The sequence below is a fragment of the Hemiscyllium ocellatum genome, chromosome 31, assembly GCF_020745735.1.
Source record: "Hemiscyllium ocellatum isolate sHemOce1 chromosome 31, sHemOce1.pat.X.cur, whole genome shotgun sequence".
In the NCBI taxonomy this organism is placed as follows: Eukaryota; Metazoa; Chordata; class Chondrichthyes; order Orectolobiformes; family Hemiscylliidae; genus Hemiscyllium; species Hemiscyllium ocellatum.
The window spans coordinates 2311755-2327119 of record NC_083431.1 but is presented as its reverse complement, the minus strand read 5'-3'; the positions used below and the strand labels follow the sequence as shown (position 1 = coordinate 2327119).

Below are 15365 nucleotides of genomic sequence, written 5' to 3'. Positions count from 1 at the left end.
GCTGCGGTTCAAGAAGGCAGCTCAACACCACCTCAAGGGGCAACTAGGGATGGGCAGTGAATGCTTGCCCAGTTAGCGGTGTCCATAACCCATAAGTCAATAAGGTCTTGTTAAAAGAAAGTCAATGTTATCCAGAGTTTTTCCATGTGTTTCTTTGTCTGATGGATTGAGTACTTGTAGGCTAAATGAGTTGTTGACTTGAAAATGGCCACCACCAGCAGCCTCTCAATAATTGTGTCCCCCTCGAAGTCCCAGCTCACGTTCAAAGCTTTGCAATTTTGCTTCCGTATTCCAAATACCACTGCTCACCTTCAAAGATTTCCTTAAAACCTGCCACCTTTGATCAGTTCAGTGCTGCAACTTCTCCCTCTTTTGTAAGGAACGCACTTGGTCTTGTTTTCCAGTGTATTTGAGAGATGCTGTTGACATTCTTTTGATAATTTAATTCCCTTATATTGTCTAACTCCTCTAAACCTGTTTCCTTGGTTATATCTTTGCTATCCATGTGATTAAATATATTTGAATTAAATCTGCAAATAGACAGAAGGTAAAATGAATGATTAGTAAATTTAGAAAGGTATCTTTCTTTGTTGGCAGTGCACATGTTTGTATGGAACATTCACTAAATTTAAAATTTTCTTGGAACTCGGTGCAGGTTTTATCTGTTGCACTCGCTCCATTGAGATAGCACTGATGTACAGCCAAGAAATGCAGATAAATGGCACACAAATCGATGTGAGATTTCAAGAAATATTCCCCACAGACTTTGCCGAAGTGTTGCCCAGATTTCTATTGTTCCTATTTGTGAAGGTGTTTATGAACTCACTGGACCCGTAGTTGACCAGCTGATGTCTTAATAGGCTATCCACTGTCATTAATCCATTGGTCTCATACTGGGTTTTATTTCTCTGTATAGCTATTGCACCTGCACTACAGGAAACCACTGGGAGGGAGCAGGTGATAAATCATGAGATTATTTCAAATGTAACCATTCACTGAAATTCAAACCTGCCTTCTTGTTCCCGTTAAACTTTACACTCTGCCAGATTTCATCCTTGGAGGTGAGATTATTCAGCTTTTATTGATCTTGGTTGCACACAGCTACGTGGGCACATGTGCAGACGCAGACCATGTGTGCACCTAAATTCTCTTAAATGTATTAATAAACTCGCCTGCTTTTCTTTCAAGAAATGATCATTGGTGTAGTTCTGGTAAACTAAGTATTGATAAAGCTGTTGAGCACACTGCTGTCCATGATGCGAGTTTTGACGTTTGCCCTGATGACTAGGCTGAGTTTGAAGCTGCAGCGGCTGTGAGTCTCAGCCCTTCGTTCACTCCTGCACAGCTGTATGACACTGTTTTGGCCTGAAGCTGGGATAGGAAAATAGAAAACGGGCCAAGCTAGAAAGTCTTCTTTGTTTTGTAGTTGGCGGCCTGCCCATGACTGAGGTTACATAATGGGAATCATTGTGGTACTCTTGAGATTGCTGGACTATTACAGGATCTGGGTCACACCTAGAGCTGTGTGGCTACAGCAGTGTCACATGACTGCTGTATGTCAGTGTCAAGTCCCCCTCCTCCCCCCTCCTTTTCCTTATTTTCCCTTTGCCTTGCAGCTATAGAATGGTGTTTCTTGGCAGCTGCCTATGGATTGTATGTGACTTAACTCGTGTAATGGCTTTGGCTCGTAAGGATCTAGAGTCAACAGAGGGGCACAGGGAGGAGGCGAGCAAAGCCTGGAGCGTCTCATGGGCAAGCAAGTTGAGAGGCTGGAATATTAGACTAGAGCCATATCACATCCGTCTGTTGTCTGCCCAGCCAGCTTTGGATAAACTATCTAAGACCAGTGCAATACATCATTTCTTTTTTTCCCTCTTTTTTTTCTTTTTACTTTGGGGTCATGTAAAGTTCTGTGTTTGTGCTTTTAACCCTGTAAACACTTTTCTTAAAGCAGCTGGCAGCCAAATGCATTTCTGGTTCCCATTACATCATAGTTTAGAATAATAAAAATAACTCCTTTCAGAAACTGAAGTTTTTTGGAATTTTTTTCCTTTCACAAAAATTCTATTTTAAAAAGAATGCTGTGAAGTAAATTCAATGTAGTTAGGAATGTGTTGTCCTTACGATACTGGCTTTGGGTTCTTCATAACGTGGGCTGTATGACAGAAAAGGTTATTAACAGAGATTAAGGGAGTGATAGTTTAAGAAGAACGAACTTGTATTTATATAAAACCTTTGCTGGCTTTAGGGCATTCTAAAACAGCCGATGCTAGTTTTGAAATCTGCTCAGTGTTATAACATAAGGAAGCAGAACAATCAATTTGCACACAGCAAGGTCCCACATACAGCAATAAGATGAAATACCAAATAATTGCTTTGTGTTTTGACTAGGGATTAAAGTTTGTCCATGATATCAGGTACGTGCCACTGTTGTTTAATGTAGGTCAATAAGTAGAGGGTGATCTTTTTGCAACAGAGCAGGTAGACTGCTTATAGCCCAAATTAAAATGAAATGGCAACTCTGACAGTGCAACGCTGCCTCCGGAGCTGTTCAGAGGAAGCGTCACTGGACTTGAAACATTGACTGTGTTTTCTCTCCATAGATGCTACCAGACTTGCTGAGTTTCCTCAGCAATTTCTGCTTTTTTGTTTGAGATTCCCTCTGGGAGTTTTATTAATTTATGGATTGCAAGTGTCACCAGCAAAATCAACATTTATGGCCCATCCCTAATTACACTTGACAAACTGATTGAGGGTTATGTTCTTCAACAATTGTGCTTCATATGCAAATATGCCGACAGCCCTGTTACGATAGGAATCCCAGGGTTCTGACCCTGTGACATTGAAGGAATGGCAATATACTTCCAGGTGAGTGGCTTCAAGGGAAACTTGAGATGTTCAGGATTTTGGATGAGATGCTAATTAAATGTACTACCTTGTCCACAATGATGCTGGTCTCCTGGTTTTTTTTTTCAGATTTTATTTAGATTCCCTACAGTGTGGAACCAGGTCCTTCAGCCCCACTTGTCCACACTGACCCTCCAAAGAGTAACCCACCCAAACCCATTCCCCCTAACTAATGCCCCCAACTCTATGGGCAATTTAGCATGGGCAATCCACCCTAACCTGCACATCTTTGAACTGTGGGAGGAAACCGGAGCACCTGGAGGAAACCCACGTAGATACAGGGAGAATGTGCAAACTCCACACAGTTGCCCGAGGTTGGGATCGAACCCGGTTCTCTAGCGCTGTGAGGCAGCAGTGCTAACCACTGAGCCACTGTGCGGATATGTTGGAGCTTCTCAGATGTTGGAGAGTTGGGGAGTAACTGACTCACTTTGGGATTCTGTGTGGTTATAAATTAGGAATGCAAGCTGTGCAGTGATGAACAAACATACCTACTTTGCACCTTAAGATGAAGTGAGTGTCATTGAAGCAGCTGAAGCAGTGGTTAGGCCAAGGACACACCCCGTGGAAACACTAGAAGCCATGTCATGGGCGGAGATATTGAGGTTGTTTCATTCAATTATCTTTATTTGTGTTTTTGATTTAGATCAGTGGAGAGATTTTCCACCATGATTCCTATGACTCCTTTTACTAGAAGCCTCACTTAATCAAATATTACTTTGATGTTGAAGATTGTCACTCTCACCTGGAGTGTCCATTTGGGTAATGAGCTTAAGTCTCTGCTGTGGAGTATGAACTAGCAACTTGACTCCAAGGTGAGAGTTATACACCTAACTTAGGTTTGGATTAGCAATTTAACAACAATTGCTGCTGAAGTAAATCCACTTGGATTGCTCCTGCACACTAGTTAGGTTAGTTATATCGTGATGAGGGTGAACTGTGTGTCAGCTTTCCCAATTGTTTGGGAATAATGGGTAGAACTCAACTGGGCAAAACTGGATTTGCTTCAACTCACTCTGTTTGAGGTATTGGGTTTGTAGATAGACAGTGTGATTATCCGATAACTGGTGTTGCAACTTAATCAGAAAAAGTACACTGAAATGCCCTACTATTCCACACCATCACAAAATGTATAAACAAAAACAGAAGTTGCAGGAAAAGCTCAGCAGGTCTGGCAGCATCTGTGAAGAGTTAACATTTCAGATCAAGTCACCCGTCCTCAGAAGTCACCTGGGTCTCTGTAGTCCACCATGTTCACAATGTCTTCATGGAATTCCAGTAAATTACTTAAACATGAGTGGCCTTTCATGAACCCATGCTGTGTCTACCCAATGGGACAATTTCTATCTAAATATCTTGTTGTCTCTTAACAATAGATTCAGATATTTTTCCCACTTCAGAAGTTAAGCTAACCAGCCTATAATTCCCCATCTTTTGCCTACCTATTTTTTGAACAGTGGCATCACATTTGCTGTTTTCTAATCTGCTGGAACTGCCCCAGATTCCAGCGAAGTTTGGAAAATAACCATGGCAGTTGACAGTGCTTTTCAGCAGCACTTACTTCGTAATGACCTGAACACCGATGCTTGGTTTAGATTCCACCATGGCCATTTAGCTCCTGACCTTGATACAGGCTTGATCCAAACATTAATAAAACAATGCTGAATTCCAGAGGTAAGATGAGAGTTCTTGACCTTGACATTGCTGAAGCATTGACACAATGTGGCATCCAGGAGCTCGAATGAAACTGGACTCGATGGGAACCAGTAGGCAAACATTCTCCTGGGTTGAGTGTACCCAGAACAGAGGAAGGTGGTTGTTGGAGGTCAATCATATTCCTAGGACATCACCAGGCTTAGGCCCTGCATCATTGTTGACCTTCCCTCTTTCATAAGGTTAAAAATTGAGATGCTTGATGATCAGACAGTGTTAGCACCATTCAAACTCTTCAGATACTGAAGTAGTCCATGTTCATATGCAGTAGGACCTTTAACACAATCAGGTTTGGCTGAAAAATGGCAAGTAACATGCATGCTATGTAAGTGCCAGGCAATGATCATCTTCAACAAGAGAAAATCTAATCATCACATTTTGACTTTGTGGTGTTGCCATTGCTGAATCCCTCACTATCAACATCTTGGTTTCCATTGACCAGAATCTGAACTGGAACAGCCACATATATACTGTGGCTAGAAGAGCGGATCAGATACTGGGAATTCTGTGGCACTTAACTCGTTTCCTGGCTGCCCAAAGGGACTCCAATAACAGACTAAGCTTGGCCCATTTAGGACAAAGTGGCCTTCTTGATTGCCACCACATTCAGCACCTCCAACATTCACTGCCATCACTGCGCAGTAACAGCAATGTATATCATGTACAATGTGCACTGCAGAAACTCACCAAGAGGGCAGCACGCTTGCTCAATTTAGCACTGCTGCCTCACAACACCAAAGACCTGGGTTTGATGCCACCCTTGGGTGACTGTCTGTGTCAAGTTTGCATGTTCTCCCTGTATCTGCCTGAGTTTTCTCCAGGTGCTCCCATCCTCCCAAATCTAAGGATGTACAGATTAGGTGGATTGGCTAAATTGCCCAATGTGTTCAGGATGTGCAGGCTGGATGTGTTACTCAGGGGAAATGTAGAGTAGCAGGGGAAAGGGTCTGGTGGGATACTCTTCAGAGGGTTGGTGCAGACATTTTGGGCCAAATGGCCTGTAGCGATTCTAAGATTCCTCTGTCAACACCTTTCAACTTCGACCTCTACCGTCTAGAATGATAAGGGCAGTGGATACATGGCAGTCCCGCCATTTACAGGTTCTCCTCCCAGTTACATACCATCCTGACTTTAAAATCTATCACTATTCCTTCAGTGTCACAATCCTGAAACTCCTGTTCTAACAATGCTGTGGGTGTCCCTTTCGCGGCGTGGATGCAACAGTTTAAGAAGGCAGTTCCCCCACCTCTACCTTTGGGCAGTTAGGGATGGAGAATTAGTGCTGGCCCAGCCAATGCCACTCTCATCCCACGGACAATTTTCTTTAAAAGCATCTTGCTTAATGAGCCTCTCTACTAAGTTCTGCCATCCTTCCCTTTTGTAAATATCATTCTCATGTAAAATGCATTTATTGAGCGAAGATGGTGGTCTGGATTGGGCTGTCACATGCTGATTGTTCTAAATAAAAACCAGAAGAACAGGGATACTGTAAATCAGAGACAAAAATAAATTCTTGGAAGAGCTCAGCAGGTCTGTGAGTATCTGTGGAGAGAAGTCAGAGTTAGTGTTTCAGGTTGAGTGAAGGGTCACTGGACCTGAAACATTAACTCCGATTTCTCTCCACAGATGCTGACAGACCTGCTGAGCTTTTCCAGCAATTTCTATTTTAGTGTTGATTGATCGAGTTTGTTTCCTAAGCTGCAAGCTACGAGACCCATTTGAATCCTGGTGCTGAGTGTTCATATGGTGCCTTTCCTTTCCTGATAATCCTGGCTTTTGTTTTATATTTATAATAGTGGCTAACTTCTACATGATTGGATTACAGTAATATTGTACTTCCCTGTGTCATTTGTTGAGATTGGCATTCATTATACTGGTCTATTCAGAGCATATCATGACTTATGTTTTTATATTGAAACTGTTACCCATGCTACTGACTCAAACCAGATTGTAGTCAGCGGATTGGATTGGAGTTCACATTGAGACTGACAGTTCAGCGCTGTTTTTGAAGACCTTGTGCCCGGGTGAAATGTAGTGCTGACCTGAGTGCTCAGTGTTTGGGATGCAGTGTGTGCTGTTATACCTTAACTGATACACCCAAAAGCAACTTTATCAGCCATTGCTGTAATATTGTTGCAGGACCTTCTGTTACATGGTGTAAATAATGAGTTACTGTATTTTGAAGTAAATTTTAATGATCTATGGAAAATGTTGTTCAGGTGTTTTGTGTACTTTGATTTATGAAAATGTACTTCTTTCCATGTTTTGGAATGAGTGTGCCGATGTCTGAATTGGTTCATCTATTCATCTTAGAACCCTGACGGTGCGTAAAGAGGCCATTCGGCTCATCAAGGCTGCACCTACCCTCCGAGGAGCATCTCACTCAGACCCAGACCCCTAACCTATCCCCATAATCCTGCATTTGCTATGACTAATTCACCTAGCCTGCACATCCCTGGACACTATGGGGCAGTTTAGCATGGCCAGTCCACCCAACTGGAGCACCCAGAGGAAACCCATGCAGACATGGGGAGAACACGCAAACTTCACACAGACAGCCGCCTGAGGGTGGTATCGAACCCAGATTCCTGGTGTTGAGGTAGCAGTGCTAACCACTTAGCCACTGTGCTGCCCTGAGGCTCCCTATTCCTAAGTTCTACCCGTATTGCCTTGCTTGGTGAGACCTCAAAGATGGCGAACCACGGAGTAGAATCTTAGAACTTAGAATAGGTAATAGCTGAGCCATACCTCCACGGTCGGATGATCTCAGATAAGATGCTTACAGGGCCAATATCATTGGCCTGATCTGAAGAATAATCTTGCTAAAGAGACAGTGCAGCAAAGGGTTACCAGACTCCACCTAGGGTGGTGGGACTGATGTAGGAGGAGAGGTTGAATAGGTTTATATTATATTTACTGGAGTCAAAATAATGAGACAGGCGAATCTCACAGAAACCTTTAAAATTCTAGCAGGTCTAGACATTGGGAGCATCATCCAGTGGGGTTCTGTCCTGGTGGCGATTTCCGGAGGTTGGTGGAGTGGAAGGTGAGGGCCAGTGGAGTTCTGTCCTGGTGGCGATCGCCATCATCAGGGATACATTTCCCTCTCCACCCCTATCAGCATTCAGGAGAGACCACTCCCTCCGTGACTCCCTCGTCAGGTCCACACCCCCCACCAACCCAACCTCCATCCCCAGCATCTTCCCCTGTAACTGCAAGAAATGCAAAACTTGCGCCCACACCTCCCCCCCTCACCTCCGTCCAAGGCCCCAATGGATCCTTCTATATCGTCACAAATTCACCTGCACCTCCACACACATCATTTACTGTATCCGCTGCACCCGATGTGGCCTCCTCTATATTGGGGAGACAGGCCGCCTACTTGTGCAACGTCCCAGGGAACACCTCTGGGACATCCGGACCAACCAACCCAACCGCCCCGTGGCTGGACACTTTAACTCGCCCTCCCACTCCACCAATGACATGCAGGTCCTTGGCCTCCTCCATCGCCAGACCCTGGCCACACAACGCCTGGAGGAAGAGCGCCTCATCATCTGCCTAGGAACCCTCCAACCACAAGGGATGAACTCTGATTTCTCCAGTTTCCTCATTTCCCCTCTCCCCACCTTATCTCCGTCCTAAGCCCCCGGATTCAGCACCGCCCTTTTGACCTGCAATCTTCTTCCCGACCTCTCCACCCCCACCCCCTCTCCGGCCTACCACCCTCACCTTAACCTCCTTCCACCTATCGTATTCCCAACGCCCCTCCCCCAAATTCCCTCCCCCCTACCTTTTATCTCAGCCCGCTTGGCACACCCTCCTCATTCCTGAAGAAGGACTTATGCCTGAAACGTCGATTCTCCTGCTCCTCGGATGCTGCCTGGCCTGCTGTGTTTTTCCAGCGCCACATTTTTTTCAACTTTGCATCTGAAATGTCCAGACCAGGGTGATAATCTGAGGATATAAGGTAAAGCATATGTGACTGAGGTGAGGAGGAATTTCTTCCCCCAGGGAGCGCTGAGTCTAGAATTTGTTACTACAGAAAGTAATCAAGGTCACGACATTGTATGATTTCCGAATGTAGCATTTGGGGCTAAAAGGATCAGAGCGTGGGATGGGAAAGCAAGACCAGGCCATTGGGTTGGATCCTCAACCATGATCATAATGAATGGTGGTGCAGGTTTGAAGGGCTGAATGGCCAAATTCTGCACCTAGTTTGTGTTTTTGTATGAATGAGAGTAGAAAAGGTCTGCCTCCTTCCCTTTATTTCCTTAAGTTCCTGGCAATTGTCCACAACATAACTCTTGCTCCAGTCTCCAACCCTAGAAATGCTATGGATGTCAATAATTCATTGAGCAAGTCATCCTGGGAAATTGAATACACATCATTATCGTTGAGGTATAACACTGCCTGATATCAATACGCTATGAGATTGTGCCACTGTTTCACAACTCTGCTTTGACAGATTTTATCTATCCAGTGTAAAAAGGAATTTGGTGCATTTCATCAGATAGTTTATGTACTTTGCAATGTTGTTTCAATGGTGGATCATTTTGATGAAAATAAGTTTTTCCATGTAATTCTCACAACTTGCGATAAACAAGTTATCAGGACTGGGAGCAGGGATCTTTTATTGCAGTTGTGCAGGGCCTTGGTGAGGTCACACCTGGACTTGTGTTTGCAGCCTTGGTCTTCTTATCTGATGAAGGGTCTTCAGGCTACAGAGAGAGGGCAACAGAGTTTTAATGTTCTGGGTTTTAATTGACACCCCTGTCCTCCCAAGTACCTTCAGAAAAGAGAGAAGAACTGATGCAAAATGGAAGAGAAAGGGAATAGTTGTGGAGAAAGTTGCCTCAGGAAGTAGGAAAGATTAACGTTAATACAAGCAGAGGCTTGCAGTAGCTTGGTGTTTGTTTTTGAGAGGCTCTGAATTGAATGAGCGACTCATTGCCATGCAATGGTTTTGGGCCTGTGAATGAAAGGCCTGCTATTATACCCACAGGGCCATGTCCCTCCCTGTTTGCTGGCATGTTCCAGCACACCTGCCAGGGGAGACTGCCTTCAAATTACTAAGGCAGTATACCCCGGGACTTGACGATAATCCAATTTTGTAGGACAACATTAAATCTTTCATCAGACATTTTACCCTTCCCACTGTCTGAAAGGATTTTGCACTCAATGCAAAATGCTGGTGAATAGCAGTAATTATTATTACTGAGGCTATGGTGGGAATTCAGCTGACTCTATTCTTCAAAAAATGCAGAGTCTAGTCTTCCCTCCTATTGGGCATACTGTCTACACAAGGGTTGCATAAACCATAGATTCTGCAGCCCAGATTCAGGGCCACTGTTAATGTGTACAGTCTCCATTAAATTGAAGTAATGATATCTAAGCTGAACCAGTAAGCTGCTGAGAGATTGCTTAATCTTGCTACCCAATAATTCTCAGAGGAGATTGGATCTCTTGGAATGATGCCCCATTTTATCCCAAACTGAAGTGCTTTAAGTCTAATGAATTGCTTTGAATCATATTTACTGCATTTGATGTTGAACACAGTTATTCTGAGTCAGTCATGAGATGAATACCAATTCATATCTTTTTGGTGATATTGAGGGTGCACCATTGACTAGGACACGAGGAGGGCTCCTGCTTTTCGTCAAATTAATTCCTGAGTCTTCAACATAATTAATTATGAAAGACAGTTTTCCAAGTCTCTAGCATCTTTCATAACCTCAGGGTATCACATCCTCAGCCATTACAATCATTTTGAAACGTAATCACTATTGTAAGATAGGAGCTAACTGATTTGCACATAGCAAGATCCCACACCCTGGTGACTAGAAAATGACTAGATCATCTTTATTAGTGATGTTGATTGTATTACAGCTCATTGAGGCAGTGCACTGGAAATCAAGCCCCATTATTCCTGGACTCATCACAACAGTTAAAAAAATTTAAAAAGTTTGCTAAATGTTGCTGTTGCCAGAAAGCATAGACCAGGTTTTTCCTATTAATGATAGATTCTAATTAGAAATCAATTAGTTATCAACTATTGACATGTAACTATGCTCATTAAAATTCTAACCCACATATAAACTTCCCTGTCTACACACATGCATGCATGCACACATTGACACAAACAAAACATGGGTGTTATGGCACAGGGTATAATTCTGGAGGCACTTCACTGGTCCCTGTTGCAGGGTTTCCTGGTCAAACGATGCTGTTTCTCAAACTTGCCCTTCCAGATGCTTTCACCTGTTTGCAGGAGGCACAGGGTGACTGGTTCACATTTGTAAATGTCCCTGACTTACTTAATTAAAAGCAACAGCTTTATAGCAACTGTTGAGGGGAAATAAATCTGCTGCTTTCAGGGTTGAGATATGTTTTCCTGCAGAGCAGAAATAGCTTCTTCCCTTCTGCGTTTGATGGTTTCTGATCCGAATATTTCAACCCCCAAGCTGTTCAGCTACTCTGGAGCCAATGACAGAGTTGTTGGCAGGCAGAGCGATCTTGTCATCGATAACCGGTCACCAATTCACAGACCAGCAAGCTATATATTGTTGGCTATATCATCTGGAGCTCGGCTTTTCTTACTGTTCGAATCCAAACTGTGTAGATCAGAATGCTGAGAATAGCTGCTTTTGTGTCCTTCTAATTGGGTGTTGTGATAATGGGCTGGCAACTGGTTAGGATTGCTGCCTCACAGTGCTAGACACTTGGGTTCAATTCCATCCTTGGGTGGCTGTCTGTGTGAAGTTTGCACATTCTCCCCATGTCTGTCTGGGTTTCCTCTGGATGCTCCAGTTTCCCCTGCATTGTCTAAAGGTATGCAGGTTATGACTTTTGCCGTGCTAAATTGCTGATAGTGTAGATTAGTTGATTAATCATGGGGATATATGGGGATGGGACATCCTTCGGGGGGGTGTTGGTGCAGACTCGTTGGGGCGAATGGCCTTTTCTGAAGGGATTCTGTGTCTGCCAGAGAGAAGAGACTTCAGATTCAGGCTTCATTCACAAGTTTGTAGCTCTGCCAATACAGTAAGACCTCGGTACTAATACAAGAAGTGCCTTCACATATTATAACTTGAAATGTTGGGAGTGGAACTTGTGCCTCTGAGTTTGAATGTTACGTTCTGAACACTAGACATTGGAAAGACCACTGACACATCTCTGCAGGCTCATCACTTGACTAATTTCTGGTCATGCGATTCATGTATTACCTGGGGTCTGAAGTACATGATACAGTGATGGCTTTACCTGGCTTTACTCTGGAAATTCAGCACTTTGGGCTTTAATATGAGAGTGTTGTTTAAATAGGTATGTGCTATTCTCACCAATGGTGTGGAAAGGTTGGATAGATTCACAACTTGTAAATCCCTAAGCTCTGCCCTATGAGAGTAGTCAAATTGTGATCAGTCTGTGTAATATTAACTGGAAGAAAGTGTGGACTGCAGATGCTGGAGTATTTGGTGCTGGAAAAGCACAGTAACTCGAGGAGCAGAAGAGTTGACATTTCGTGCATGAGCCCTTCATCAGGAATGGTAACGGGGGAGGTAATAAACACTTCAGCAATCTATTTTACCGAAATAAGTAATTTAGTCCATCAATGATTTTTTGTTTTTCTTATTCTTGTCAGTACCTGCTTCAGACGGCATTTTTGAGTTGTGGACTTGAGGACACATCCAGCTTGGTCTTCAGTGGTGCCTCTGAGTCACTTGGTGCTGTCTATTAAAACAATTGACTGAAGTACATTGTGTACCGTTGCTGCCCTCAGATATACTTCCCAGTGATCTTCAAAGTGGATTTTCAGAAGTTCCCCAGGATCCTGTCAGTGTTTGTAGTGAATCTCTGGGAGAGCGTCACTGCTTATAGTGAGTCCAGGGAGTGTGTCACTGTTTGTAGAGAGTGTCAGGGAGCGTGTCACTGTTTGTAGAGAGTACCGGGGAGCGTGTCAGAGTTTGTAGTGAGCCCTGGGGAGTGTGTCACTGTTTGATGTGAGCCCTGGGGTGTGTGTCACTGTTTGATGTGAGTCTTGGGGAGTGTGTCACTGTTTGATGTGTGCCCCGGGGAGTGTGTCACTGTTTGATGTGTGCCCCGGGGAGTGTGTCACTGTTTGATGTGAGTCTTGGAGAGTGTGTCACTGTTTGATGTGTGCCCCGGGGAGTGTGTCACTGTTTGATGTGTGTCCCGGGGAGTGTGTCACTGTTTGATGTGTGTCCCGGGGAGTGTGTCACTGTTTGATGTGTGCCCCGGGGAGTGTGTCACTGTTTGATGTGTGCCCCGGGGAGTGTGTCACTGTTTGAAGTGTGCCCCGGGGAGTGTGTCACTGTTTGATGTGTGTCCCGGGGAGTGTGTCACTGTTTGATGTGTGTCCCGGGGAGTGTGTCACTGTTTGATGTGAGCCCCGGGGAGTGTGTCACTGTTTGATGTGTGCCCCGGGGAGTGTGTCACTGTTTGATGTGAGTCTTGGGGAGTGTGTCACTGTTTGATGTGTGCCCTGGGGAGTGTGTCAGTTTGATGTGAGTCTTGGGGAGTGTGTCACTGTTTGATGTGTGCCCCGGGGAGTGTGTCACTGTTTGATGTGAGTCTTGGGGAGTGTGTCAGTTTGATGTGAGCCCCGGGGAGTGTGTCACTGTTTGATGTGTGCCCCGGGGAGTGTGTCACTGTTTGATGTGTGCCCCGGGGAGTGTGTCACTGTTTGATGTGTGTCCCGGGGAGTGTGTCACTGTTTGATGTGTGCCCCGGGGAGTGTGTCAGTTTGATGTGAGTCTTGGGGAGTGTGTCACTGTTTGATGTGTGCCCCGGGGAGTGTGTCACTGTTTGATGTGTGCCCTGGGGAGTGTGTCACTGTTTGATGTGTGCCCTGGGGAGTGTGTCAGTTTGATGTGAGTCTTGGGGAGTGTGTCACTGTTTGATGTGTGTCCCGGGGAGTGTGTCACTGTTTGATGTGTGCCCCGGGGAGTGTGTCACTGTTTGATGTGTGCCCCGGGGTGTGTGTCACTGTTTGCCGGTCACTGCTGGGAACTTGTAAATATTTCCAGAACCCTTACATTTTCAGTCTCCTGTTTTGAACTCATCCAATCCTAACATCAGTTATTGAAGCTCAGATGCTACTTGTGAGAAAAGTGTGTTTTTCTGGAAATGCTCCATTTCCTGGAAACGATGTGGCTGAAAAGTATTAAGTATTAAATACTGTGTGAATATTAATTGGAGCAGGAGTGTCGAAGCTCCAAGTCACAACACCTGCATCTGTTTCTTTTTTCCTAATTGGGTAATCGTTTGAGACCAAAATCCGGAACTGTTCTTGCACTGACTTAATAAAAACATCATCTGTTTTTCTAGTTCCGAATGAATGTTTTATTATTAACAATGTCTTTACATCCTAAAACACTTTGCTGAGCATCGCTTTCTTCTCCCTGGTGACCTAACCTTTGGCTCTTGTTTTTTTCTGTTGAATTTCCTCTCTTTAGAATTGCCATCGATGTGTGGGCCATGCTGGCAGAGTTCTGCAACATTTTCACAGCTGTCAACCAGTCAGAGGTACCGCTGTACAAGGACCCGGATGAGGACCTCACCCTGCTGGTTCTCGAGGAGGACAAGATCCTCTCAGGCTTTGTTCCTCTGCTGGCTGCCCCTCAGGACCCATGCTACGTGGAGACAGCCGCAGATAAGGTCAGCCGGGGGGCATGCTATAAACTCTTGTTCCTGGGAAGGCTTTTTTTAAACAGAATGTGATTAAGTTAGTGAGGGTGTAAAGGGAAAACCGTGACCTCAACATCTGACATCTGCCTTTGTGGCACCAGTGTCATGAAAAGCACCTCTTCCTGTAGCGTGTGCACTGTGGCATGCTTTTGTATACACTTTGTTCCCTCCTTGTCTAAATAGCTTGGGTTGGCCACCTCCTCACTAATCCAAATGGAGGATGTCAGGCCCTGCCACAGAACTCTGCACTGGGCAGTCATCCAGCTCTCTCAGGCTGTATCACAGTTCCATAATGTTTTTCCAGTGAGGCTGTGAGTTGTATCCCATGCTCTTACCGTCAACCACTTCCTAATCAATGTCAATAGCTGCATTTTATTAGTCAATTTCTGCAGTTGTATTGAAGCACTATTCAAGTAAACTTGCAAAGTGAAAAGGCTAAGGAGTCCCCATAGTCACGCACAGTGACTGTGAAATCTTGTTTCATCCTTCAGCTGGTTGCAGTCTAGTTTACTCACTTGAAGCTGCTGCCACGCAAGTGTAATCATTGGCAACTCCTCCACGTTCCAGTCAGTCAAGCATTGATTTGTGGCACCACTGATCAATCTTCTCATCCTCATAAAACAGAGCGACAGATTCTAAGTGATAAATGTAAGTCTTTTGACAGGAACAGACTAGGCTGGAACTTCCAAACCGAACAGTCAGGTTGTGTCGAGAGAGAGGTACATGCCATGTTAATGATCATGGAATTCAATAATACATTTTAGTCAAAAGAATGAAGAGGAGACAACATAATTTGAATAGTGTAATTTTAAAGCAGACAAAGGAACAGATACCGGAAATCGCGTGCACAAATCTAACAAGGTAATAGGACAAATTCAGAATGCTGTTTAAAAAGTATCATGAAGTACTAAAACAAGTAAATCCTGCTAAACCTCTTTAAGACATAGTTTGACCCGATCTTGAGGGCAGCACGGTGGCACAGTGGTTAGCACTGCTGCCTCACAGCGCCAGGGACCTGGGTTCAATTCCCACCTCAGGCG

The 15365-nt window shown here is 44.4% G+C and overlaps 1 protein-coding gene across 2 annotated transcripts in view; it reads left to right on the top strand.

The window, feature by feature from the left end:
* The window catches only part of smg6 (SMG6 nonsense mediated mRNA decay factor), a 412281-nt gene that overhangs the window by 191602 nt on the left and 205314 nt on the right, over window positions 1–15365 (top strand). For both annotated transcript variants that reach the window (XM_060848421.1, XM_060848422.1), the window contains one exon: window positions 14094–14295. In XM_060848421.1, the coding sequence (XP_060704404.1) occupies window positions 14094–14295 (202 nt within the window). The remainder of the gene's footprint in view (window positions 1–14093; window positions 14296–15365) is intronic.